At 47.5% G+C, this 24,702-nt stretch overlaps 1 protein-coding gene across 2 annotated transcripts; it reads right to left on the bottom strand.

Moving 5' to 3' along the window:
* Nucleotides 1-992: 992 nt before the first annotated feature.
* On the bottom strand, nucleotides 993-24,483 carry LOC105563358 (F-box/LRR-repeat protein 20). 2 transcript variants are annotated; one of them, XM_012014886.1, is made up of 9 exons: nucleotides 24,311-24,483; nucleotides 9,920-10,174; nucleotides 8,880-8,947; nucleotides 8,311-8,440; nucleotides 7,752-8,213; nucleotides 7,044-7,235; nucleotides 6,865-6,966; nucleotides 6,527-6,742; nucleotides 993-6,068 (listed from the first exon to the last, which is right to left on the bottom strand). In XM_012014886.1, exons 1-9 carry the CDS (start codon nucleotides 24,338-24,340, stop codon nucleotides 5,961-5,963), a joined length of 1,563 nt encoding a protein of 520 aa, XP_011870276.1. In that variant the 5' UTR covers nucleotides 24,341-24,483; the 3' UTR covers nucleotides 993-5,960. The 2 variants fall into 2 exon arrangements, with proteins under 2 accessions (XP_011870276.1, XP_011870277.1); XM_012014887.1 differs by lacking the exon at nucleotides 9,920-10,174.
* Between the last annotated feature and the right edge of the window lie 219 nt (nucleotides 24,484-24,702).

The following is a 24,702-nucleotide window of genomic DNA, read 5'->3' as shown; positions in this document are numbered from 1 at the left end:
GTACAGACCCTAAAGACGGGACAACCAAAGGTACCCATCGCGTTCGGGAGTGCCGTTTAAAGTATTCGTAATAATTATAATTCTCTTCAACAAAACATTGTCTTAAGAGTACAAGACAGCCATTCTGCTCAGGTCCTAAGGCTGCGGTTACGATCGGTACCACCTAGAGACACCACGCTCGTCCTCGCAAGCCACACGTGGAAGACTCCGCCGTCGATAAGACGAGTCGTCTGGAGTCGTCCGAAACGCGCAATTTTACGTATGTGCGCGAATATTTTAATATCAAATTAATTTAATTTAATTAATATTGTGTTGATATTGAAAATACACCCTCGGGGGAATTGAATATTAATTTTTATTTCATTGGTAAAATATTGATTTAATTTAATTATTTCTTAAGTCACTTTGTTCGTACTTTTCGCGTCTGTAAGTGGAATTATGCAGTTTGTCAAAAGTCACGCGGTCGAAATTAATAAAGAAATTGTATTAGATATAAAAATCACGATACACGCTTATTGGTTTCGCTCGTTTCGCTCCTGCTTCGAACTTGACACACTTGAGAGAATTTCCATCGTAATTACTTCGATTGTATTACATTACAAGATCAGCCAGCGTTTCGTTATCCTTCGGTCTTTCCGCTCGTAACAAAAAGCTAAATTACAATTATATAATTGTACGCTATGTCTCTCAAGCCCTTTCGTATCGAGACCGAGATGATTTTCCATAGTATCGACAGCGAAATCCACGTCATAATCCTCGCGCGACCCCATTCGGGAGCTGGAATTCATTTCCGCCCCTCCCGTGGAAGCGTAGACTCCGCTCTCCTTTCAAGGACGCGGAAAACAGTTTCCTCGATGACGTCACAGCCCGGTCACGTGTCTCCGACCTTGGCCGACGGCGAGCGACGTCCGTTCCTCGGATCCAGCGAGCTGCCGCCCCTGCGGGCAAACTCTCCTCCGCAACGCGGAAGGACAACAGTCATGGGGAGGGCGTTTTGTCTCGAATATATTTTATTATACATACATTAATGAAAATATATACATGGTAGACTGCAGCTTCTCGAAGCAGCGAAGTGTCAATATAATTAGCTACAGTATTCGTACGCGAATCTGTTCCATCTTATTCTTGCTTTTTTCCCCCCTGTTATTTTTCTTCTTTCTCGACGACGTCCTCTCTCGATAGCCGAAGTCGTCGAGGTTCGTCGGGAGGCACGTGTAGGCCGACACGTGTAGACCATGGATGCCGTTGTGTTGTATGTACGCGAGGAAACGTTTTTTTTTTGGAGTTTTCGTTTATTTCTTAAAATAAACGGGGCTGATTGATAAACGGGCCGACCCGATCCGTTCCGAATCGTCCTCGGCATGTGGCGACTATTAACGGGACTGACCGCGTCAGTCCGTTGATAACACGCAGCGGATACCGGGATACTTTCGCTGACTTCGATTAATATCTCTATCTCTTTCGCTCTATCTCTCTCTCTCTCTCTCTCTCACGCACCCCCTCTCAACCCTTTCACTCTTTACTCTCTCGCTCTCGCACTCTCGCTCACTCTTTTCTCCCTTCCCGCCCTCGTCTCGTCCTCTATTCACAGCCTTCCTAAATCAAACCTAGTCAGCTTTCTCTCTTGCACAGCCAAACACTTGCACGATCACTCAGCGGCGTCAACGCTTCGATCTCTTATCTTGTTAATTAACCGTTACAACACGATTCAACGGTGACAACTGCGGATTATTACAATTGATTAAACTGTAAGTGGCGATCATCGAAAAAGTGTGCGACGGTACTTCGTTCTCCCTCCGCTTCTCTCGGCGACACCCAGACAGATATCGCAAGTCCGGAAGGTCGTCCGAGAGCGAGTCGTCCGCACGTTCGAGTCGAGGAGGACGCCCGACGGAGGGCTCCTCTCGCCGTCCCTCGCGCGTTAAGCGCAACGCGATCAACGACGGACGACGATGTCCCGGGTTGGCGGCGGTTCACGACGTTCTCTCCGCGAATCTTGGGGCGATGTAACATTTGTCGTCGACAAACGAGCATATCGACTGGCTGCGCGATAGAGCTTTTTCATGTCTCTAAAAATTTTCTACTTTGCAGCCAAATCAATTTGCCTGGATTAGTATTCACAGTCCGCCCTCAAGTAATCTCAGGGCCTTGGCAGAATGACTGTCTTGTGCTTTTAAGGCAATGTTTTATGTTTTAAGTCTTAAGTAATAACTGTCTGGTGTCTTCACAGAGTGCTGTCTCCACATTTAAGACTCGAGACACAAGACGGTTATTGTGCGTTACTTTGTCTTAAGGTACAAGACATTCCGCTAGGGCCCTTGGACAATTACAACCAATGCGGGGTTCTCCAATCGGTTTACATGTTAATACTTGAGACGGTCTTAAATATAATAAAATGATGAGATGGTTTTAAATATAAGATGCGACGGACTATGAATCTCGAGAAGTTTGTTGTACACAACAAGCGTGATATCGCCCTTTTCCGATCACATCCGCCGGACGCGCCCGGATGCGCCGCGCTAAAACTTTGGTTCAGCCAAACATCATTCTACGTTAGCGTTACAATCTGCTCGCGCTCGACACGACCACGCGGATTAGCTTCGTAACATTTCAGGCACTGCGATTGACTTTGTATTTTGAGTTTAGCTCGCGCATCCGGCGGCGGAACCCTTTCGCTTCTCCCCCTCTCTCGCTTCACATCGTGAGTCTCACCCCGGGGCGCGGTTGAAGATTCGGGAGGAAAGGGTCCCTCTGCATTCCCGGAGAATTCGCGCGGTCAAATCTCTCCCGAGTGAGCCCCGCGACGCGGGGGACCAGGTCCGCGCGGACGAGCTCGGAGGAGGAACGCAAACGCTCGTACCGGAATTCGCGAGAGGTCGGAAAGCCTTGCACGAGTGCGGACAACGCGCGGTGTCTCTGTATTAGATGTGCGTGTGTGTATGTGTGTGTGTTTGTCCGTGTGTATGTCCTGCATCATCGCGGGTTACGTCATGCGCGCGTATAATCGTACATCGCTTATAATTATTAACCTGACTTCGAACGACACGTTTACAATGATCACGTTACTCCACTAGGGATGACATGCAGCGTATAAAACATATCTTATCTATATATTTATTTACTGTTGCATTATATAACTAGGTTGCCGCATCCGTTACTTCCTGTTACACGCTATATACTTCAATATATATACCGCGGTACGTCTCTTACACGCTACCAAAGGATTAACAATCGATACCACGTGTTTCTTTCTTCTTCTTTCCCCCCTTTTTCTTTTTTCTTCTTTTTGCTTAACGCGACGACGCGCTGAGTCGCGATATTAAACCGGGTTTTTGCGATTCAAGGAATCAAAAGACAGAGGAAGGAAAAACGAGGCGCGTTCCGCGCCTGACGGATATTGCACTTCGAAACTGGACCGCTTTTTAAAATTTTCGCGCGCCTGGTCTTCGACCCGGCCGGTTTGAAACGCATTCAAAGTGCGTTCCTCGGCTTCTTCGGTAAAAATCTGGCGAGGGTACGCTTCTAAAAATATAGCCAATGTATGTGTGTCTCGTGTGTGTGTGTGTGTGTGTGTGTCGTGTATGCGCGCGCACGCGCGTTTACATGTGTGTAGTGTCTTTTATATTCAAAATAAATTATGTCGACTCGAAACCCAAATCCGTCCGTCAAGTTTCGCCGCGAGAACTCTCTCGGAGGAACTGCGTTGTGGAGTTTCTTCGTACACAATCAAATGGAAAATCGTAATCCATAGGGGTTGCTCGTACGTCTTGCCGTGGTCCCCGTTTCCCGACCTCGGAAAACCACGCTCTCGACGTTCGTTTCGCGTCCTGTTGTGAGCCGCTCGTCTCTTCTTCTTTTTCTTCTTTTCTCTGAGGCGCTCAACGCGCCCGCGAGGGTCCCGCAACAAATCGGCTGCTTCATCGAACCATATACCGTGATCCGATCTAGCGAGGTGGCCGCCGGATCTTACGACCGGGGCTTCCACGAGCACTGGGTCGGAGATATTAAATGTCTTTTCTTCTGATTGTTTCGTTTGTTCTTCACCATCGGGCACATCGTCACTGTGGTCGCCGGAGTATCCGGGATCGGTTGGCGAAGAACGCGCGCGGAGATCCATCGCCGATCCCTCGCCGATCCGTCCGCCCTCCGCGATACGTCCGTGGCTTCATGATACTGCCGCCATTCCGTTCTTCTTTGTTTTTTTTTAAACCTAGGCTTAAAAAGTAAAAACGCGCCAGCGCTGTTCGCCGCCGGCACAAAGTTAATCGGTTTAACACATTAACGCTTTGATTCGTTTGTCAGTCTGTGCTCTCCTAGTCCATGACAAGTTAAAAAAGAAACAAAAAGAAAACAAGGTAATAAAACAGGGAAAAAGAAATAATAGAATACAGATGTCCGGGCCGTTGAGGAGAAGTGGCGTTTACGGTTTTTTTTTTTTACGGGTACTCGAGGGTACGATGCACGGGCGTAAATACCGTCTGCCCGCGAATCGACTGTAAAATGCATCTCTCTCACGCGCCACCGCTATATAAAGCCGCGCCAACGGCGATAGAGTCTTCAAAGACGATACTCGGGGCCGTCCACCTCCCGGTTTTTTTTTTATTCACCTCGTCTCGAGTGTCCACGATCACAATACGTCGAATTTTTTTCCGTCGCTAAACGTTGAAAGTTGTGCGCCCTTTAACGCGAAAAGATTCCGCGACACCGCGTTCCTCTCCGTCTCTCTCTCTTTCTACTTTTTTCTGGGTTTTCATTTTTTTCTTTTTTTTACGAAAGGAAAGAAATTCGTAGGTGTTCGCTCGGTAGTCGCGTACGCGCGATACGTTTAATACTTTTAAACAGACACCGAGAAGAAACACTTTCACCGAGCCGTATTTTGCCGGTGCGTTATACGTCTACGTTATACGATAAACGATAGCAATACCCTAAACATTATGACGAGATTCGATTCGCGGTCGCTATACCGTCTTTATATTTTTTTTCTTCTTTTTCTTCCTCCTTTTTTTTCTCGTTTATCAATAGCATTATAGGCAGTGTTCGTTGAGAAACTGCTACGGTTACACGTCGAGATGTGTGTGTGAAATTCGACCTCTGGATACGATTGCACGCGTTATTACGCTCGACTCCATTGTCGCCCCCTAAAACTACCGCTTTCTTTTACGCTCCCCCCCCCCATCGGTAGTACGCGCGCGGGTGCTTATTAAGATATTTATAAGACATTTACGCGTACCTTAAAATAAGTATCTCGTGTTTATCGAGCAACGTAAATCGATAAACTTGCTCGCGTACCGCTAGGAAAATACGCGTCTCCGAACGCTAATCAAAATAAGCTCGCTCGCTCTCGAATACGTCGCACCGATGTATGCATCGGCGGCGAGCGGCTCAGAAAACCGCGCGGGCGCGCGCGCGCAATTTCTCCCCGAGTGGACGAAAACGCTAAATGAAGATCATAGAAAACGATAATATCGCTAAGGAAACCTGAGAATTTCTTTCCTTTGCAGACTAACTTCCCGCACGCGATATAAACCGAGATAGTTGGCGATGCACTTACTATCGAGATAACGGAGTACAAATAGAAATAATAATAATAAGTGTAGTAGTAACAGCGGTAGTAATAGTAGTAATAGTAATAGCAGCAGCAGCAGTAGCAGCAGCAGCAGCGGTCATAGTGGTAATTGCAGTAGTAGCATCAGTGGCTGTGTTGATGATGGTGACGTACTTCACTCGTTGCGCATGGAGCTTGAATCGATTTAACGATTTGCAATTGACAACGAGTCCCGTTCTCACTTATCAATGCGTGATGGGCAACCGGAGCGGCTCCTCCGGTAACCACGATAGAGAGAGAGAGGTCCCATAATCGCCGCAGGCAGCGACTACCGATAAAAGGTCCACTATAATCCCGTGGGTATGTATATCGGACGATTTTTTTTTTACTTCGGAGTTAGGAGTTGAAGGCAAAATCACAGAATGACGCAGCACCGACAGTATCGTTGTCGCGAGGCTCCCGCGCTGGGTGGCGGGGTCGGTGGTGCGAAATACGCGTGCACCTTTAAGTTCGGTAGATGGGCCTAAAAAAATAGCACAAATAACACAACTTTAATAATCGACATCGACAGCGAATCAATTACAACAGCGACGCGAGTTCTACCTCTAATCGTACGATTGCGACTTATTCCGTTTGTCTCGAGGCGAACGAAGAAGAAGGCAAGTCTTTTTAGACTGCAGTACACTATTGTGTTCTATGATAATGTACCGTAAGCCGCAGTCGCGAGTGCTTTACATACACGACTCGTTAAGCGGAAAAAGCGGTTATTAATTATGCCCAGCCGCCGGACGGAGTATCGTAATTGTACGAGATCGCGCACCGTTTCGCGGAATGCGCGATCTATCGTTCGCATTACAGTTGCGTGATATACGCACTCGGGTGCGCGCTAAATATAAACGCGCCGCGGGAAATGCGGCCGGATCCCTTTTTCCGCGTAACGCACATAATACGTCGGAGAATACGGTAAAAACGGGACAATACTCTGAGTTTACGTATGCCCTCTCTGGTAATGTGTAGGCAGTCGTAAAGTTCGATACGCTCGAGATTGTGACAGGCCTGCATCAGATGGTTCAGACCGTTGTCCGAGATGTTCGGGCAGTTGTCCAGCTCTAAGACGGCTAGGTGTTCCGCCGCGCACGGCGACAGCGCGATTTGCCGGAGGCCTTCGTCGGTGATCAACTCACAGTGTGACAGGCTCTGCGCTCGGAAATGGCAAAACTCTCGGTAAAGGTTTCGCGCGCTGGGAGAAAATGCGCGCCCCGACGCACGCGAAACGTGCATCGCCTAACGCGGATGCCGTACATGAAATCGCTACTCACTAGTTTCTCCAGTCTCGGGCAACCCATCGCCAGGTGAGTGAGGGTGGCGTCGGTGATTAAAAGGCACTCTTCCAGATCCATCTTCTCGAGCAGCTTGCAGTTCTGAAAGTCGAAAGTCGAATAGAGTTTCGCGCTGCTTACGGCTGTTCACGGTTCAAACGACTCGCCGAGCAACTCACTCTCGCGAGGGCCTGAAAACCCGTATCCGTGAAATGGGCGCACCCGACGCACTCGAGTACATTGAGGAGTGGACAGTGTTGTGCCAGGCTAATCAACGTCGCGTCCGTTAAATTGGGGCAATTCGACAGGCAAACGTAATGCAGCCGTGGACACCGTTCGCTAAGTTCTCTGACGCCGTCGTCCGTAATATTCTGCAACAAGGATCCCAAAGTGACTTTTACTCGCTAACGCAATACTCCGGGGCCTTTCTTCAACTCACAGAGAGAACTACCTTCCGATACACGTTTACGAATCAAATTTAATGTACTTTGGGGGAACAATTTTCTTTCTCTACTCGTACGAGGCCTGTTGTCGACGAAATACATAGAAATTTTTTTTAGATATTAGAGCGAGATTTTTCTCCTAGCTTCAATATATTTCGCTTTCTATCGAGAGGTGAAAGTCTTCAACGTCTCTGTGCGCGCGAACACGTGCTATTGAATCAAATTGCAAATATTATTGCGCGCGCAAATAGCTTCTTTCTCAACTTGCGCGGTACGAAGAAAGAAAACAATGTCAATTTTATTTCAGCGATACGGGCGAGTCTTATCTCTTTAAGAAACACGAGCGGCGATATCTCGTCGGCGACAAATCCGCCACGCGGCGTAGTCCGAGACGTGGCGCAATTGTTCCTCTTTGCGGATTCGGAGAGTCAATGAGATAAGTACCCGACATTCGTGTAGATTGATCGCTTCGAGATTAGGACAGTAGCGCGCTAAGCACATGACGGCCTTATCCGTCAGCTGGCGGCAACCCTTGCTCAGGAAGCTGCGGAGCTCCGGGCAGCCCTTGGCGAGCGCGTCGACCCCGTTGTCCGTGAGCAGCTCGCACCACGAGAGATTGATGTGAGTGAGCAGTGGGCAGCCAGCCGCGAGGTCCTTCAGGGACATGTCCGTTATCTCGGGGCAGGAGTCCAGGTTCAGCCGCTGGAGCTTGGGGCAATGACTGCTGAGGGCCGCGCATGTCGCGTCCGAGATCCTCTTGCACTGGCTCAAATTGAGCTCCTCGATATTAGGACACGACTGGGCTAGGGTGCGCATCGAGTTGTTGCCGATGCTCTGGCATCCCTTGAGCGAGAGCTGCCTGAGGAATCCGCCGCAACGCCTCGAGATATTTTCTATTACTGGTCCCTGCGCACAAACGGTGCCCACCCCCCCCATTCGGCGTTAATCGCGACAAATAATCCACTTCTTCCTTCTCTCACTTCTATGAGATGTCTCTATTTACCTCCACGTCTCGTTGAAAATCGAAGAGATCGATCCTCTGCCAATTGGACCCATCGAGCGCCAACACGTTCCAGGCTTTGCTTACTTGGGCACAACGGCATAGCGATACGACATCGAGGTACGAAAAAATTCTGTCAATCACAGAGATACGTTAGAGCGACTCCGCGCGTTATCGCGTCCCGCGACTAGCTTAACGACACCTTGCGAACGCGAGGGGGGAACAGTGTGGACTTAGGTTTTTCGCGAGGTGAGAATCGAACGCGAAGCTAGCACGTCTTACGTACCGATCTTGCGTAGCGCGTGAGACGCCTGTGAAAAGGACAGCTACGCGGATTTATGTATACTTGAAATACAAACACCGCGTGAATTGGGTCAAAGCGTCTAGAGATTAGATCTATTTTAGCGCATTATCGAATAGGGACAGCGGGAGTGTCTCGAATTCCCTTGTCTCTCTGTCATCCGAACCGCTGAGTATCGCCGTCGCTTATCGCGGCAAGGGGGAGGGGGGGGAGGACCACTCGCTCCGAAGCGCGTTAAGCCGAGCAAGACGCGTTGGCGAGTACGCCATACCTGAGTAGCAATTCTTTTGGCAGTTTCTTGTTAATCTGCGCCTCGTCATCGTGAAACACCCATGTTAGCTGCAACGGAAAGACAGGTGATTAAATACGACCTGGACACCACGTGAGCCGGGCCGCGCTCGCGTTATCGCTCGCGGAGCGACGAACGGAGGAGATCTCCGTTGTGCACGCACGTTGGCGTGGACGGACGAGGGGGAAGGAGAAGAGAAAAACAGAGAAAGATAGAGATAGAGAGAAAGAGATAGAACGCAGCGTTTAGGCGTCATACGCTTTTCATAGCCGGGACGTGAGAGGGACGCGGGAGGAGTCGCGGTATGGTAAAACCATGGTATAACTAGTATGCCCACTCTCTGTCATTTCCCATACAGCACAGAAGTCTGCAGCAATATTGCTGCAACATTGCATATTGCAGCGTAATGTTGCATAGATATTGCAGAAACATTATTTTACAATATTTCTTTAGTAATGTTGTGGCAATATTATTTTACAATATTGATACAATTATGTTTGAAATGTGTATATTGTGCATTCCCATACAGCACAGAAGTTTGCAGCAACATTGCCGTAACATTGCCACATTGCATATTGCAGTGTAATGTTGCATAGATATTACAGAGACATTATTTTACAATATTGCTTTAGCAATGCTGTAGCAATATTATTTTAAAACGTTGATACAATTACGTTTGTACGACGGAAAAAAACGACGGACGTTTTACCGTTGCAGCAACATTTCGCAGCGTTTAGGCAATATTGCAATCTTGCAATGAAACATTGCTATAATGTTGCTGAAGCCTTGCTATGCTGTAAGGGTTGTTTTGTTTTGCGGCGATCCTTTCTGCGCATCCGCTATTATTTTGGTGGAGCCAATGAGACGGATGTTGTATGTGTGGTAGTTGTATATGTGGTAGTGTGACAGTGTGACAGGATTTTATGCCAAAATAATGGTGGAATGGACCAACAGAGAGTGGGCACACTAGTTATACTATGGTAAAACTCTAGCATCGGCATGGGTTCTCTAGATTGACTAACCTGCATGTAGGATTGCTTCATGGTAGTGACAGGGTTGTGAGTATGCGATTGCGTGTAATAACCGCCCTGATGATGATAATGTTGTTGATGATGATGATGTTGGTGATAATGGTGATGATAGGATGGATGTTGCTGCTTCCACCATTGTCCACCGGTACCGCCGCCTCCTTTTTCCGTCTCCTCGACCGCCAGTACCCCTTGTCCGACCCCTTGGCCCCCTCCTCCCACTCCTAACTGTTGGAGACTTACTTTTTTCTAAAAACACATATCCCAACACACGTGTCATCTCTCGGTTTCGCGCCGACACCGCGAGACGAGGACGGTAATCGCGGCCTTCGAGCGACCAAGTTAATCTTTTTTTACACTTTGCACGCTCGAAATCGGTAGGATTTCGCGCGCGGAAACGAGCGTCGGGTCAGGTTCGCAATTCCGCAGCCGGATCCGCCCGTGATTATTCCCGAGGACTTTGTCTGGACCTCGTCAGTCGTCGACTCGTGCCGACTCGTTGCTCCGAGACTCTTTAATTCCCAATGTCGTGTCGTTATTACAATTCGTATCCAATGCACCGAGTCTCCCCAATTTTCGCGTCCGCTTAATTCTAGACGTACCATAATAGCAATGTAATTTTGTGTCAATTACAGGAGTCACGTTTCGCGGGTCTCGAGCGATTCTTACGTTTGCTAAATTATGACGACACCCACGACCCCGCCGTGTTCCAGATGCGTGCGACTTTCTTTCGTTCATGTACTACTAATCGCCAATCAATTATTCATCGTCGATTCCGGTATGAACAATAGCGCATGCAAAGTCGGAATTCAAATGATTGCGTTAGTCTGATTGTAAAAGTGGTACAATTATTAATTTGCAAGTAAACGCCGTTGTGTTCAACTAAAAGCGGGCGACTTCCAGTCGTCGTGTACACACATGACACACACACACACACACATACATACGCACATTCATACATACGTTAAATGCAGTCTGTGTCGCGCGAAAATCATCGTCATTCGCCTACGAAAAATACATATATTCCAGATACCATTGCGCGTTTATCTCTGTGCAACTTCAATCGTTGGGTCTCTTCGAAATAAATTTCCTTCTCGGAACAAGACAAACAATAGAGGAAAGTTCTCTATTATAGAGATAGGACTCTAATATGAGATAATAGGTTTTCAACGTCCAAATTCAATCGCAAATCTTCTTTTTGCAACGATTACACGATCTAACAATGAATTTTTCACTAAACAGATTTCACTCCAAGGGCAATAAATTCATGATAGATCCAACAGATGACGCCTATCAATTTGGCAGAAACCCCGCTATCCCATATTAGGATCCTATCTCATAATAGAGGACTTTCCTCTATTGTTTGCGCCACACAGACCACACGGAACGTATCGCGATCTCATATCCTTTACTAATTATCAAACGCTTTCCATCCGACTGTTCGCGTCCAATCGAAAAGCTATTATTGCGAAGGGGGGAGAGCGGGGCGACGAGCACGTCTCGTTGATGTTACGGCGAGCGGAGCGGCTCTTTTTCCTGCCGCGACTCCGCTCGTCTCGTTGCATTTTCAACGAGGAAAGCTCGCGCTCGCGAAATGCTTGATTATCAGGGAGCTAATAGAAGTGGAAACAAGCGGCGGGAAACGACGGCGCATGCAGAAGAGCATAGCGCGCGGGTCCACAAAACATTTTCAAGCGCAAGTCGGCTCCCAAGTAAATCCCGAATACTTTCCTCCCTTCTCTCTTTTTACGACTCAACGTTGTTTCATCTCGGAAAATGAAACAACCGTGAGTGCGTGTCCGCGTGTGCATGCGCATATGTATCTCCCACACGTAACGAATTACATTGTAACGACGAATAATATTAATGACTTGCTGGTGTTGTTTTTTGTGATGATCTCGTGACCACATATGTCTCGACCGAGGGGTAAACCGCATTGTGGTGTACAGATTTACAGCATCACTGGGCGTTACTAGGCACTTTTTGGGCATTAGTTTGGGCATTACAAAGGAATTATAAGATGAAATAACAGTTTGAAGGAATAAAGAACATAAGAGCCAAGACAGGATGTTAGTGTCTAAGTAATTTAAGTTTTTTAACTTATTACGAAAAATTTACCTCAGCCACCGTTTGAACCTGGACCTCCCTCCCTCTCAGGCGGGCGTCTCACCAATTCGACGAATTTGAAGATAAAATAAGATAATAAGATAAAGTAATGCCCACTGAGCATTAGCGGGCATTGGTCAGCGGTTTACCCCTCGGTCTCGACATTGTTACAGAGATGTTATTACGGGGAAGTGTCGAGGTAAATCAAATTGCATTCGACGACGATATCGATGGTGAAATTGCTGATAATTAGAAAATGAAAAATGACTTGTGTCAATCGTATTCCATATCTTGCGGAGTACTCGAGATGGAGACGAAAATATCGCGCGGAAGAGGGGAGAGAGAGGGAGGAGAATAGAAACAGAGAAACCGTTTCTCCGCTCTCTCGGCAACAAGCATAGGATGGCTTTTTGCATCTCTTTTTAATGCGGTCAGCCGTTTTAGCCGTACCTCGTCGATGTTAAAAATAAATCAATGAATTCGCTCCGTCTGTGTGATACATACATGAAAGCGATCTATACACAATGAGAGAGCCTCTCATCTTGCATAGCCATAAGGAATAATTGTTACAGATTGTAACGCAGGTCGTGAAATTACAATTACCAACTGCTACTTTTGTAAACGTTTATTTATTTAATGCCAATTGGGTGAGATGGAACTTTGCGCCTTCAGTTTCCCTCGCAACAAGTAGAAACTAAAGCTGCTACATGAGTACATTCTACAAAGAATTTGAAATGGTGCGAATTTGGAATATAAATTAACGTATCTTATTACAATATACAGTTACAGTTGTTTCCTTTTGCGGAAAATTTAGTGACCCCCGAGTGTACGAATTAACAATAGGGTGTGAATTTGTTTTAATTTAAATACAGCGCGATTCCTTGCCGTCAGGTAAAGATAAATTTGCAACGTTCGTTCTTGTGAACTTAATAACAAAATTATTACGCCATGGCGAAACCTATAACATAAAAAAATAAATAAAAAGTTGCTCGGATTACGTGCATGTAAGATTTAATAAGGTAATGCGACATTCCAAAGCAAAAATTACCATGCAAGTGTAGCTTACGTAAAGCGACATTAGAAAGTTTATCGAATAATTTTAGCAGTTTACATGCAATCGGATCCTCGAGATTCGCGATATTTATAACGCTTTATCTGCCGCTGGATGAAATCGATACATATTGTCGATGTATTGCGTTGTGTCTTTCGAGCGAAATCGGGAGATCGTATATTCCGGCTAATGAATGAATAAGTAAGGATACATTAGAACAATGAAATGCCGATTAATATCCCTCGCAATCGAAAGTCGATAAACTGTCGACAAAAACTCGGCGTCCAGCTGATGCAGTTAATAAGAACCCCTTGTCGCTTCTACAAATTTCGAATGGTCAAATTTTCCAATGAGCCTCCGTTCAGCGATCCCGAGCGGTAAGCGATGCAATCTGCATATGCAAAAGCGAACTCGTGGCGTCTGCGGGCGGCGTTAAACGCGCGTTTCATAGACAAATCTCGCGGAGTTTACGCGTCCGCCGTCGAGCTAGAAACGATCGGATTCACCCGCGGATTTCGCTCGCGTGCGAGGTAACGCGCGCCGGGAGTTTATTTTACTTCGGCCGCGAAATTGGGATACGTCCGTCTCGTCATTGTGTGCGCGTCCTTGAAATAAAGCCTGGGAGCGCTTTTATCAATAATAGCCGTATGCATAGATCGCGAGCGGGCGGCTTCTTCAGGCTTCCATGCCTTATCGGCATGAAGTATGCAGGCGCTGCATAAAATTACACAGGATAACGAGGCCGGCCCCGTGGGCCGGCGATGGCCATCGATGCGACGGTGATACGCTATTGCGTTTCGGCCTTAAACCGTAAAATACGAGCCTCGTGAATAATTATGACTCGTATAATCCGGAATAGAGTTCCGTCGGCGCGCGACGAGCGAAATAACCAAAATAACCGGCGCGAAAGATTCGGCTCGCCATTTTATATTCTAAACGCATTGTAATTCGAGCGCTATATTTTCCCCGCTGTTTCCATCCAAAGCGAACTTTTGTATCTCGAGAGAGGCCAGAAATATCCGGAAAACCTTAATTCCCGCGGAGCTAATTTCATTTTAAATAAACGTATTATTTCGTACACATACAGGATGGTCCATTTTTATCGACAATCGGAAATATCTCGTCGGGTAAGCCAGATCGAGAAAAATGTTTCTGATAAAAGTTGTATGGTCTTGAGGGGGGCATAAGATGGTGTCCTTAATTTAAGTTGCTTGAAGGTCACTTGAAGGTTTGCATGACCTTCAAATGATTATATTATCCCAGGTCGAACCAATTGTACCGCCTTATGTCCCCCTCGAAACCATACAGCTTTTATCTGAAACATTTTTCTCGATCTGGCTTACCTGACGAAATATTTCTGATTGTCTGTATATCTGTAGAAAAGCGAGATATCTCGTTCGATCTGTCGCGACTGGCTTAACGCCGATCGTGCGGCGATCGGTATCGGGGTACGAAAAGAATCGAGCGTACGTAATGTATGTATCGGGAAAGGTAACTACTCATTGTTAGAGATACGACGATAAACTGATCGGTTCGCATTCGAGATTAGGCGGCCTTTGTGCGCCGCGTTATTGTAAACAAGTCAAGACGACACACGTGCGCCGACTTCAACGGCGTTATCTTCCAAACCACGGGTTTTCCTGCCGAAGGTCAAAGCGCATTTGCAAGCCTCCCCGCGGGCGCGATTTTAATAAACTTCATTACTTTCTCGACTCGAGAACCCACTGCCGAGCCGCGCGCCACGTTTCATGACGGCGTGTCATTCCACGGTCGATCGTTTTTAACTACGCGATACGTCGAGAGCCATCCTCCTCTTGGCCCGTGCCGCTGTTTCTCCGATTCTGCCCGGTGCGTGCGCGGAGCGCGGCGCGGAGGCGGATTCCGCGCGGGCGGGCTCAAAAGCGGGCAAAATAAGCGGTCATCGATTCGGCATTCGCCTTAAATACACACAGCCGCCGCGCGCCGTGCAACGTAACATATGCGCCGCGGACGTGTGCTAAAACACGGAAGACAAATAGCGGCGCGCGGGGAATCGCCCGTAAACAAAGTGCGCAAATCGCGAGCGACGCGACGCGACGCGACGCGACGCGACGTTACGGCGACGTCGGGGGGAGGGCGAGGACCGCCGCGCGACGCCCCCCTCCCCTCCCGATACGATTGCCTTCTATTATTCCTTATCTCTATCAGGGAGACCCGCAAGCGGGCGGTATCGCGGCAGCGAGAGATCAATGCGGTCGTCAAGAATCTCTCCGCTTCGCGACCGGGGGAAAAAAAGAAACAAGGACGGCGGCGGGGAAGAAGTCGCTGGCAGCTCGATAATAAAAAACAAATGGCGAAAACGGTGGACTCGCGTCTTTAGGATTCTACTCGATTTAACCGCGAATTAGGCCCGCACCCAGAAAAGAAAAGATTGATTTAGGTTGAACAAATGGGACACGTTGAAATCACGTTTCTTTGAATTCACACAGGAAAAAGGTGTCAGATCAACCCTTGTATACTCAAATTAACGCGCTCATTGTTTTGTTATACACCGAGGGGAAAACCGCTGACCAAAATCTTGTACACCAATGCCCACTAATGCCCAGCGGGCATTACTTTGTCTTATTATCTTGTTTTATCTTATTTTATCTTTATGCTGCCCCAGCAAGGGCCTTATGCCCAAAATAATGCCCAGTAATGCCCCAAATCTGTAACACAATGCCCTTAGCGGTTTCTCCTCGGTATATACGCAACAATCGATAAGCTTCTTAAAAGCATTTAATAATCTTACGTTTCAACAATATTACAGTCTCATTTGAACACTATAATTGTCACTTCAAGAATACGTGCAACTATTTCGACAATAAAATCATTTTAATCATAATCTTTGATTTGAAAATATGTTATCTTCTGTCCAATATATTGTTTACTTTCCATTCAAGAAAATTATTTTTAAAGAATAAGCATATATTTTTCTAAAGTTTTATCGACTTCTTCTGAAACATCTGCTAGATTTGAAGAAATAGATATAAATTCTCCTAGAAATTCCAGTCCCAATCAAATGGAATTTTGGTTAAGGTAAAGAAATCGTTTCCTTAAAATTAAATAAAAGTCTATTAAGGTCAAGATTCAAACAAATTTGTTTGATTTCAACCTTTTTCTGGGTGCGGTTTCACCAAAAACGTCGCTTAACTTTAATCTTGGTTCAATTCACGTTTGTCTCCTTCTAGAGTAACAGTTGGAAAGAGAGAAAGAACGAATTAACCTAAGCCTAAAGTTAATCAAGCCGTTGGCGAAACCGGGCCTTAGGCTCGCTCTCTAAACGCGTTCGCGTAGAAACGTAAAAAAATTGCGGGAGTCGAATACTATTGAGTTTCAATGAATTTTATTTCGACGTTCGCTTGACACTTCCTCGGACGTTGCTCCGCTCGAACTCTTACGCCGCTATCGTATCATTTTTATCATTTTTTTATCGCGTTATTGCACGCTCAATGATTGCGGGACGACCGTTCTTCTTTTCCTCCCCGAGGTCTTGTATTCCTCGCCCGCGCGATGATTCCCCGTCGTCGATTCCGGATTTTCAGTTTTCGGTAGCTCCGTTGCCGCGCGACGCAACGCGCGCGCCCCGCAATTTCTGTTTACGTGTCCCATCTGCGCCGTGACCGTCCTCGCCGCGCGATTTTCTCGAAATCCCGTTCGATATCTCCGTGACGCACCGCTAACCGTGGATTTCGCTCGGTCGGGGGTTTAATGCGGTTTCGAAAGAAGGAAAAAGAAAACAACGCATCGCCGTTTGACCGCGTCGATCGGGAAAAAAAGATGCATCGCGCCCCCTTATCAGATATCGGAACAGTCCCGTTTCTTGCTGCGAAATTTCGCAGCGGAATTCCAGGTGCAATGAAACTATGCAAACTATCCCCGACGTGAAAAGTTTGGGGTATCGAGGGGAGTAGCGCGCCGGTGAAATAGTTGTCTTTGAGCGGAAATGTCTCGGGGAAATTCGAGATTTCGCTATTGTATTTTTAAGCGGAGATCGATCGAGATGATTGTTATGGAAAAACTTTGGATTCCACTTAAATGTATTACGCTATTTGCGTTTCTACTTGACGTACGTACACACAGATACGTCGATCACCGATACCGTTTCAGCGTCAATATTTCAGATATCTCGCGACTTACACGATATCAGCTGTAAGAAAATAAATCACACATAAAGAATCACGGAATTAGCTGCATAAAAAAATTACATGTACCGTTTCTAATTTACACCTTTACAAAGTAGACACGGGAGCGCGTTCTGTTTTTCAGGAGACGCTGAGTAAATAAAAAATTCTGCAAATCGATCAAGCTCGCGGCGACGAGGGGAGAAAAGGAAGGCGCTCGGACGAGTGCTTTACGGTCCTCGGGTTGATAATAGATCCGCGACGAAACGGCCGGTTGCGACCTCCAATCGCGTTGCACCGCGCATCGTTGATATGCCGTTAGGGCTCCTTGCCCCCTCCCCTCCCTCCCGCGAAAAATCGCATCGCCCCGTCACGAGGAAGCGCGCCTAGGTAGGTTTATCTTAGAGAGTACTCGACGAACGTAGAGGAAAGTTCTCTATTATGAGATAGGATTTTAATGTGAGGTTTTTAACGTCCAAATTTAATCGCGATTCTTTTTTCGCAACGATAACGCGATCTAACAATCAATTTTCCACTAAATAGAGAGAGAGAGAGATTTCACTCCAAGGACAATAAATTCATGGTGGAGCCAACGGATGATGCATATTAATTTAAAACTCCGCTGTCTCATAATAGGGGACTTTTCTCTGTGTTCTATCTGTGCCTAAATTCATACGGGAAGGCATCAGTGATTCCTGGCGTACTGGCGCCTGTACGCGCAGTTTTCTTCTTCCAAACAGTCATGACACGGAGCAGAGTGAACGCGTGTTAGTAGACACGTGTATAGAAAGTCTTCTATTATGAAATAGACTTCTAATGTGAGATAGCGGGTTTTCAATATCAAAATTTAATCACAAATCTATTCACAGTGATTACGCGATCTAACGATGAATTTTTCACTAAACAGATATTTCACTCCAAGAACAATAAATTCATGGTGGAACCAACGGATGATGCCTATTGATTTAGCAGAAACTCCGCTGTCTCATATTAGAAGCCTATCTCATAATAGAGAATTTTATCTATAGAAACCGCCGGCTATTAATAAGTCGCGATAAAAACATTGCGAATAACGAATATATCTAGAGATATTCTCGAGAGAACTGGCACCTGTCCCGATTCGTCTACGATAGTCAACAATAGTCGCGGCGATTGGTGCACGCGAGAAGATTGAGAAATTCTCAAGTGCCTATTATCTCACGTTAGATACGCTCGATAGGACAATTGGTACTCGAGATACTCGATCGAAATCGTGCGTACGGCGGTAGCAGGAGGGGCGGGGGAACAGTGGCGAGTAAAAGAAGGTGGATAAAAAGATAAGATAGGTAAAAGAAATGTATTACTGTATGTGAACAGCTGGGACTGGTCGAGGCGCGCGAATACGAGGACCGCCGGTAATGTGATACAGTACAAGTATCGGCGATTTGTTTAATTTACCGAGGCGAAATGGGAGGCCCGTGCGTGGTCTCGGTACCGCGAAATCTCAGGCCGCGTGTCGACGCCCGAAGCAGGATCGCTCGCGACTGGCGACACGCGCCGGTGCGCCCGCGCCCGCGCGCGCATCCTCCTCCGCTTCGCGGAACCGCGGAGCGCGTGTTGCTAGGAAATTAGATTACAGAGAATTGCGAGCGATGCGGCTTGCATTTCGACGCCCGGACGTGTCCGACGACGGGACGACCGCGGGAAAAGGCCCGGGCGAGATTCCGCGACTCTCGACGCCGAGGCGACGTTACTCGATCGCGAGATTGAAGATGATCATGAATCAATCGCCGAAAGCGACGGTGTATCGTTGTGCGATCTAGGACGCGGACTCTTCGATTCGATGCTTCAGACGACGTAGCGTGTTTCGCGCGAAGCCGAACGAGTCACGAAAAATAATGATGTGCCGCGGTATTTTCGCTCGGCGAATTCTCCCCGAGACTCGCGAGGAATAACGTTACATATCGACTGATCTTTTTCGCAAGGTCGTATCTCGATTGTACGCAATTTTCGGTTTTTCTGCTTAAACGCTCATTTAGAGCCAGAATGAGCGTTTAAACAGAGAAACCGGAAATTGAGTAAGATCGAGACACTACCTTGCGAAAGAGATCAGTCGTTACGTCCATTTTCTGCCAATTCTAAGGCGCCCTCGAGGGGTAAACCGCTGAGGGCATTGTGTTACAGATTTGGGGCATTTTTGGGCATTATTTTGGGCACAAGGCCCTTGCTGGGGCAGCATGAAATAAGATAAAGCAAGATAAATAAAATAAAATAAAACAATAAGATTAAGTAATGCCCACTGGGCATTAGTAGGCATTGGTGTACTCGTACATGATTTTGGTCAGCGGTTTACGCCTCGGGCCAAGGGGGTAACCCGAGGGGGAAACCACTGACCCAAATCTTGTACACCAATACCCACTAATTGCCAGTGGGCATTACTTTATCTTATTTATTTTGTTTTATTTTATTTTATCTTATTTTATCCTTATAATGCCCCAGCAAGGCCTAATGCCCAAACTAATGCCCAAAATGCCGCAAGTAATGCCCAGTAATGCCGCAAATTTGTACACCACAATGCCCTCAGCGGTTTCCCCCTCGGGGTAACCACTAGCTAAAATATTGTCCTACCGATTACACGATTTCATCTAATTACAAATAATCTCACCTAATTGCAAATAATTTGCTTATATGCACGTTTAAAAATATGAAACGTTATTAAACCTCAAAGAGCTGTTAGATTTCCTCAAAATATATTTTTCTTATTTTACAAAGAAGTATTTGCTTGTAGAGGTAATTTCAGTTAAGACTGTAGTATTCGGTCACGTGTTTCCTTGCTTCCCACTTTTCCCACTAGTCTAACCGTGGTTTTAACGAAAAGTATTTTGTATCTGTATTTACTCTTTGCTGTTCCAAATTTGCGCGCAAAGGTGTATCAACGTTTCAACTCGCTGTTGTGCTAATAGCAAAAGCTTCAGTCTTATTTTGAAAAGAATACGAAAAAATGTTTAAATTTAATGTTTATTGTCCAAAATTAAGACAAAATGATTACACGGGGGTTTCGTAAGAATTTTACAATGATGTCGGAGATTCTGTCCCACGATTACATTAAGTGGTTACCCCCTTGCGTCGGGCACCCTGTACGGATCTGTCTGCCTTTTATCCGCGCTCCGTACAACTTCCTGCAAAAATTTGATCCATTTCCCTTTCCCTCACGGGGCTCGCGGGCGTATACATGTTTTTGTTTTGTGTACAAAAAGCACGAGGGAATGCGGTTAAAAAGAGTCATGTCGAGCGTCGAAAACGCGAGGGAAAGAACGCCGAGGCGAAGAAAGCAACGCCGCGAGAGAAAAGAAAGAGAAATACGACAAATGGACTCTCGTGAAAAAAAAATCCGACTACCGTCGACTAAGGTGGACTCAGTCGAAAGTCCATTCTCGCGACCTGACGCGGCGCGCGTCGCACAATCCGCGCCGGATGTTTTCATATTTTAATCATTTGTACGTACTTTACGCACGTAAGTTCGAAGCGCGCGCGCGCGCGCGCGGCAATTCGCAACGTTCCACATGTGACGGCGCGCGAAACCCGCGTGTCCAGTATAGCTCACCGCGGATTCGCAACTCGTGAATGAAGTAATAAAAATAGCGGTCGCAAAAAAACGGATTACATTCGACGAGGCCGCGACGACGCACGGTTGGCCGCGTCGCGTCTTCGGTCGAAGGCTGGAAAACAGTGGCGAAACAACAAAGGAGGATTTGTCAGAGGCGCATCTTCGGTGAGAAAACACGTCCATTGTACACTAGGAAGCACCGATGCCTTCCCACATGAATTTGTGCACATATTGACACATTTATGCATTTTGCATATACACGGAGAAAATTTTCTTTTAAAATTTATCCTGTAAATATTGCTATCGTGGGACAACACGGCATTTCAAAGAATTTTATGAGGGTTTTCTGAAACTTTACCATACATTTCACTAGTAATTATACTTAAAATTTCAAAAACTCATAAAGTTCTTCAACATGCCACGTTGTCCCACGATTACACGATTTTCAGGGTAAATTTTGAGAGAAAATTCTCTCCGTGTACATACATGGAAAATGTATAGAGAAAAGTCCTCTATTATGGGATAGAATTCTAAGGTGAGATCGAAGGGGAAACCGCTAAGAGCATTGTGGTGTACAGATTTGCGGCATTACTGGGCAGCACTGGGCATTACTAGGCATTACTGGGCATTAGTTTGGGTATTAGGCCTTGCTGGGACATTATAAAGATATAATCGAGGGGGAAACCGCTGACCGAAATCTTGTACACCAATGCCCATTAATGCCCAGTAGGCATTACTTTATCTTATTGTCTTATTTATCTTGTTTTATCTTATTTTATCTTTATAATGCCCCAGCAAGACCTATTGCCTAAACTAATGCCCCAAAATGCCTAGTAATGCCCAGTAATGCCGCAAATCTGTACACCGCAATGCCCTCAGCGGTTTTCCCCTCGAAAAATTATTTGCAATTAGATGAGATTATTTGTAATCAGATGAAATCGTATGAAATCAAATGAAATCGTGTAATCGGTGGGACAACATTTTAGCTAGTGATTACCCCGAGGGGAAAACCGCTGAGGGCATTGTGGTTTACAGATTTGCGGCATTACTGGGCATTACTAGGCATTTTTGGGCATTAGTTTGGGCATTAGGCCTTGCTGGGGCATTATTGGGGCCCAGTAATGCTCAGTAATGCCGCAAATTTGTACACCACAATGCCCTCAGCGGTTTCCCCCTTGAGTTACCCCCTTGAAATTAACGATGTTATCTCGTAATAGGGGACTTTCCTCTACATACGTAGGGTAAGGTGACCAAATGCGAATCAAAACTTTGATGAGTCGCTAATAAGCGACATTTTTAAATAATTCGCTTAAATTTCTCCGTTTTATACCTTCGCAACTTCATGCTCCATTCTCGATATCACGAAAGGCATCGGCGTGTTTTTATGTCGCTTATCAGAGACTCGTCACATTGTCAGTCCGCATTTGGGTATCTGAGCCAAATTTGACCACCCTACCCTACAGTGACGGACAGAATAATCGCGACACTTTTAATGAGTTTAGGAACATGCGCTTTTAGATTGAGGATTACGTTTCAAAGACTACGTTTCAAATCTTCCTCTCCGAGGAGTATTTCACTCGATAGCCGATTCCGAAACCATTTCGAGCGTTTTCGATCTACTTCTCGAGTTTCTAGACTCATTAAAAAAACAGTGTCGCCCTTCTGTCCGCCACTGCGCACACGTCAATCATTATTGTGATTCCTTCAAATAGACATATCTTAATTTCCAAGTCACCGATGTGTACTTTCTTTTTTACCACCGCGAAATTAATCTCAGTCCGACATACCGGCGGGGCAATTATATGTGAAAGATAGACGGTGATAAATTACGCGTGCGGTATCCGCGCTATTTGAATATCCGACCCAATAAGGTCCCCGGTAACGCGTTATCAACGTGTCCGAGTTATCTAATCCAAACAGCGAGATGGGGAAGCGGTCCGCAATAAAATGAAAGAAAAAGAAAAAAAAACACGTACCATTCCCGCGAGTTGTTAGCGCGCCAGACGCGCAAAATTGCGATCGCGGGGGCACCTACGCGCGCAACTTCGGACGTAAAATACAAGGAGAAAGAGTGTCGAGGCGAGTTGAAAGAAAGACCAAAAAAAACTCGCGCGACGTACACACGTGTATTGCACACACAGGCGCGCACGTCCGACGAGTTATTCGATCCCCGTTGGAAGACAGCGAGGCGTGATGCTACGGAAACGCGGTTCATTCACAGCTTCTTCGCTTATCGCGCTCGCGGCACACAACACGCTCTCTCGCCGAAAGCGCCAGCCACGCGCGCGCCCGCCCGCTTGTTTACGCATCCGCGATACGCGCGGCGCGCGTCTCCGCGCCTCCCGTCGCGGCGGCGACGACGAACGAGGACGACAACGACGACGACGACGTCGCGACGCCGAGGGAGCGACGTCCGAGGAACGCGCGCGCAAAGCGGAGCAACGTCTGCCCGACGAGATTCGCAGCGTCGCGAGCAACAACGAGCTCATTGACATTCCGCTCGCGCGCTCCAACGTCGTTCGTCGTCATGGTCGTCATCTTCGTCATCGTCGTTGGGATTCGTGCGCCAGAGAGCGCGGAGAGATTTTTGCGCGTCGTCGTCGTCGTCGTTGCTCGGACGCCGCCGGAGCGAAGAACAAAGAAGAGGATAGTAGCCAGGGCGCGGGGAAGAGGGAGGCGTGCATTTAACAACGAGAACGCACCGCTGGCGACGTAGCCACCGCTGGCGACCGCGAAAGCGAGAGAGAAAGAGGGAGAGGGAAAGAGGGGGAGAGAGAGAGAGGGAAAGAGAGAGGAGAGGAGAGAGAAAGAGGTGGAGTGCGAAAAAGAGAAGCGAAGAAAGACAGACAGACAGACGGACAGAAAGAAAGGACGGAAGGAAGGAAAGAGGAAAGACAGGACAAAGAACGGAGCTGGCTGGCTGGTTGACTAAGCTAAGCCAGCTAGGCCCCGCTCGCGCGATCGCTTCGGCTCGGTCGACGAGCATATATGCGTAGCACGCGTGAAAAAGGGCTCGAGAATGACAGCGTGTTGCCAGCCAGCCAGCCAGCAACCAACCAGCCAGACAACCAACCAACCAACCAACCAACCAAACAACCAACCAACCAACCAACCAACCAACCAACCAACCAACCAACCAACCAACCAACCAGCCAGCCAGCCAGCGAGCGAAGTCAAGCCAGTCAGCCAGCCAGCCAGCGGGCAATAACGAGAGAATGCCCTGGCGCATGACGCCTCCACTGTCGTCGTCCTTGTCATAGGTCGTAATCGTCGTCTTGGTCACGACGGGGACGCGAAACGGCGGCGACGAGGATGGCCGTGGTGGCCGCCGCGCTTCGCGGAGGCCAGGGGAGCGAATCAGCTGTTCGCCTCGGCAATGACAACATTGAACACGCACGACCCCCCCGGACTGTGTGTGGCAGCACTTCGACGCGCGTTTTCCGCGGCCGCGTCTCACGGGGCCGCGAGGCGGGACGGCTGGATCCGCGGCGTTGACTTACCTCGAGCCTGGTGCGCCCGGAGTGTATCATCCTTTTGCGTCGCGTTATTTTGCAAAACTTCCGGGAGTACCCGCACGGTGCAGTCGCGAAAAAAAAAACCGTCGCGCGGCTGAGCGAGTCGCTACGCTTCGCGAGAGAAATGGCCGAGTCTACTGAATGCTCGACGTGCGGGGCCGCGCAACGGGGCGGTGGGGGCAGCAACGGCGGGGATACTGGACGGTGCGCCGCCGCTTTCCGTCGGCGCCGCGGCGCGCGCCGCCGCCGATTGGCCGGCGGCGGCCGACTTGACGACAGCGCGGCCAACCGGCGCGCCCGCAGCCATTGTTTACACGCTTCCCATTGGATCGTTATTTTTGTGAGGGAGTAAGACGACGACGACCGCGGCGAGCGCG

The sequence above is a fragment of the Vollenhovia emeryi genome, unplaced genomic scaffold (assembly GCF_000949405.1).
Source record: "Vollenhovia emeryi isolate VEMERY1.0 unplaced genomic scaffold, V.emery_V1.0 DF939177.1, whole genome shotgun sequence".
NCBI classification, from domain to species: domain Eukaryota; kingdom Metazoa; phylum Arthropoda; class Insecta; order Hymenoptera; family Formicidae; genus Vollenhovia; species Vollenhovia emeryi.
Note: the sequence above shows the minus strand (reverse complement) of the source record. Positions and strands in the feature narration are given on the sequence as shown.

Bases quoted from the DNA above. Each gene is read 5' to 3' on its own strand.
- LOC105563358 (XM_012014886.1), bottom strand. From the start codon at position 24,340: ATGATACACTCCGGGCGCACCAGGCTCGAG. The intron at 8,441-8,879 runs GTATGGCGTACT...TGTGATTGACAG, and splicing joins CCAAAAGAATTGCTACTCAG to AATTTTTTCGTACCTCGATG. The intron at 7,236-7,751 runs GTACTTATCTCA...TCCTTGTTGCAG, and splicing joins TCAATCTACACGAATGTCGG to AATATTACGGACGACGGCGT.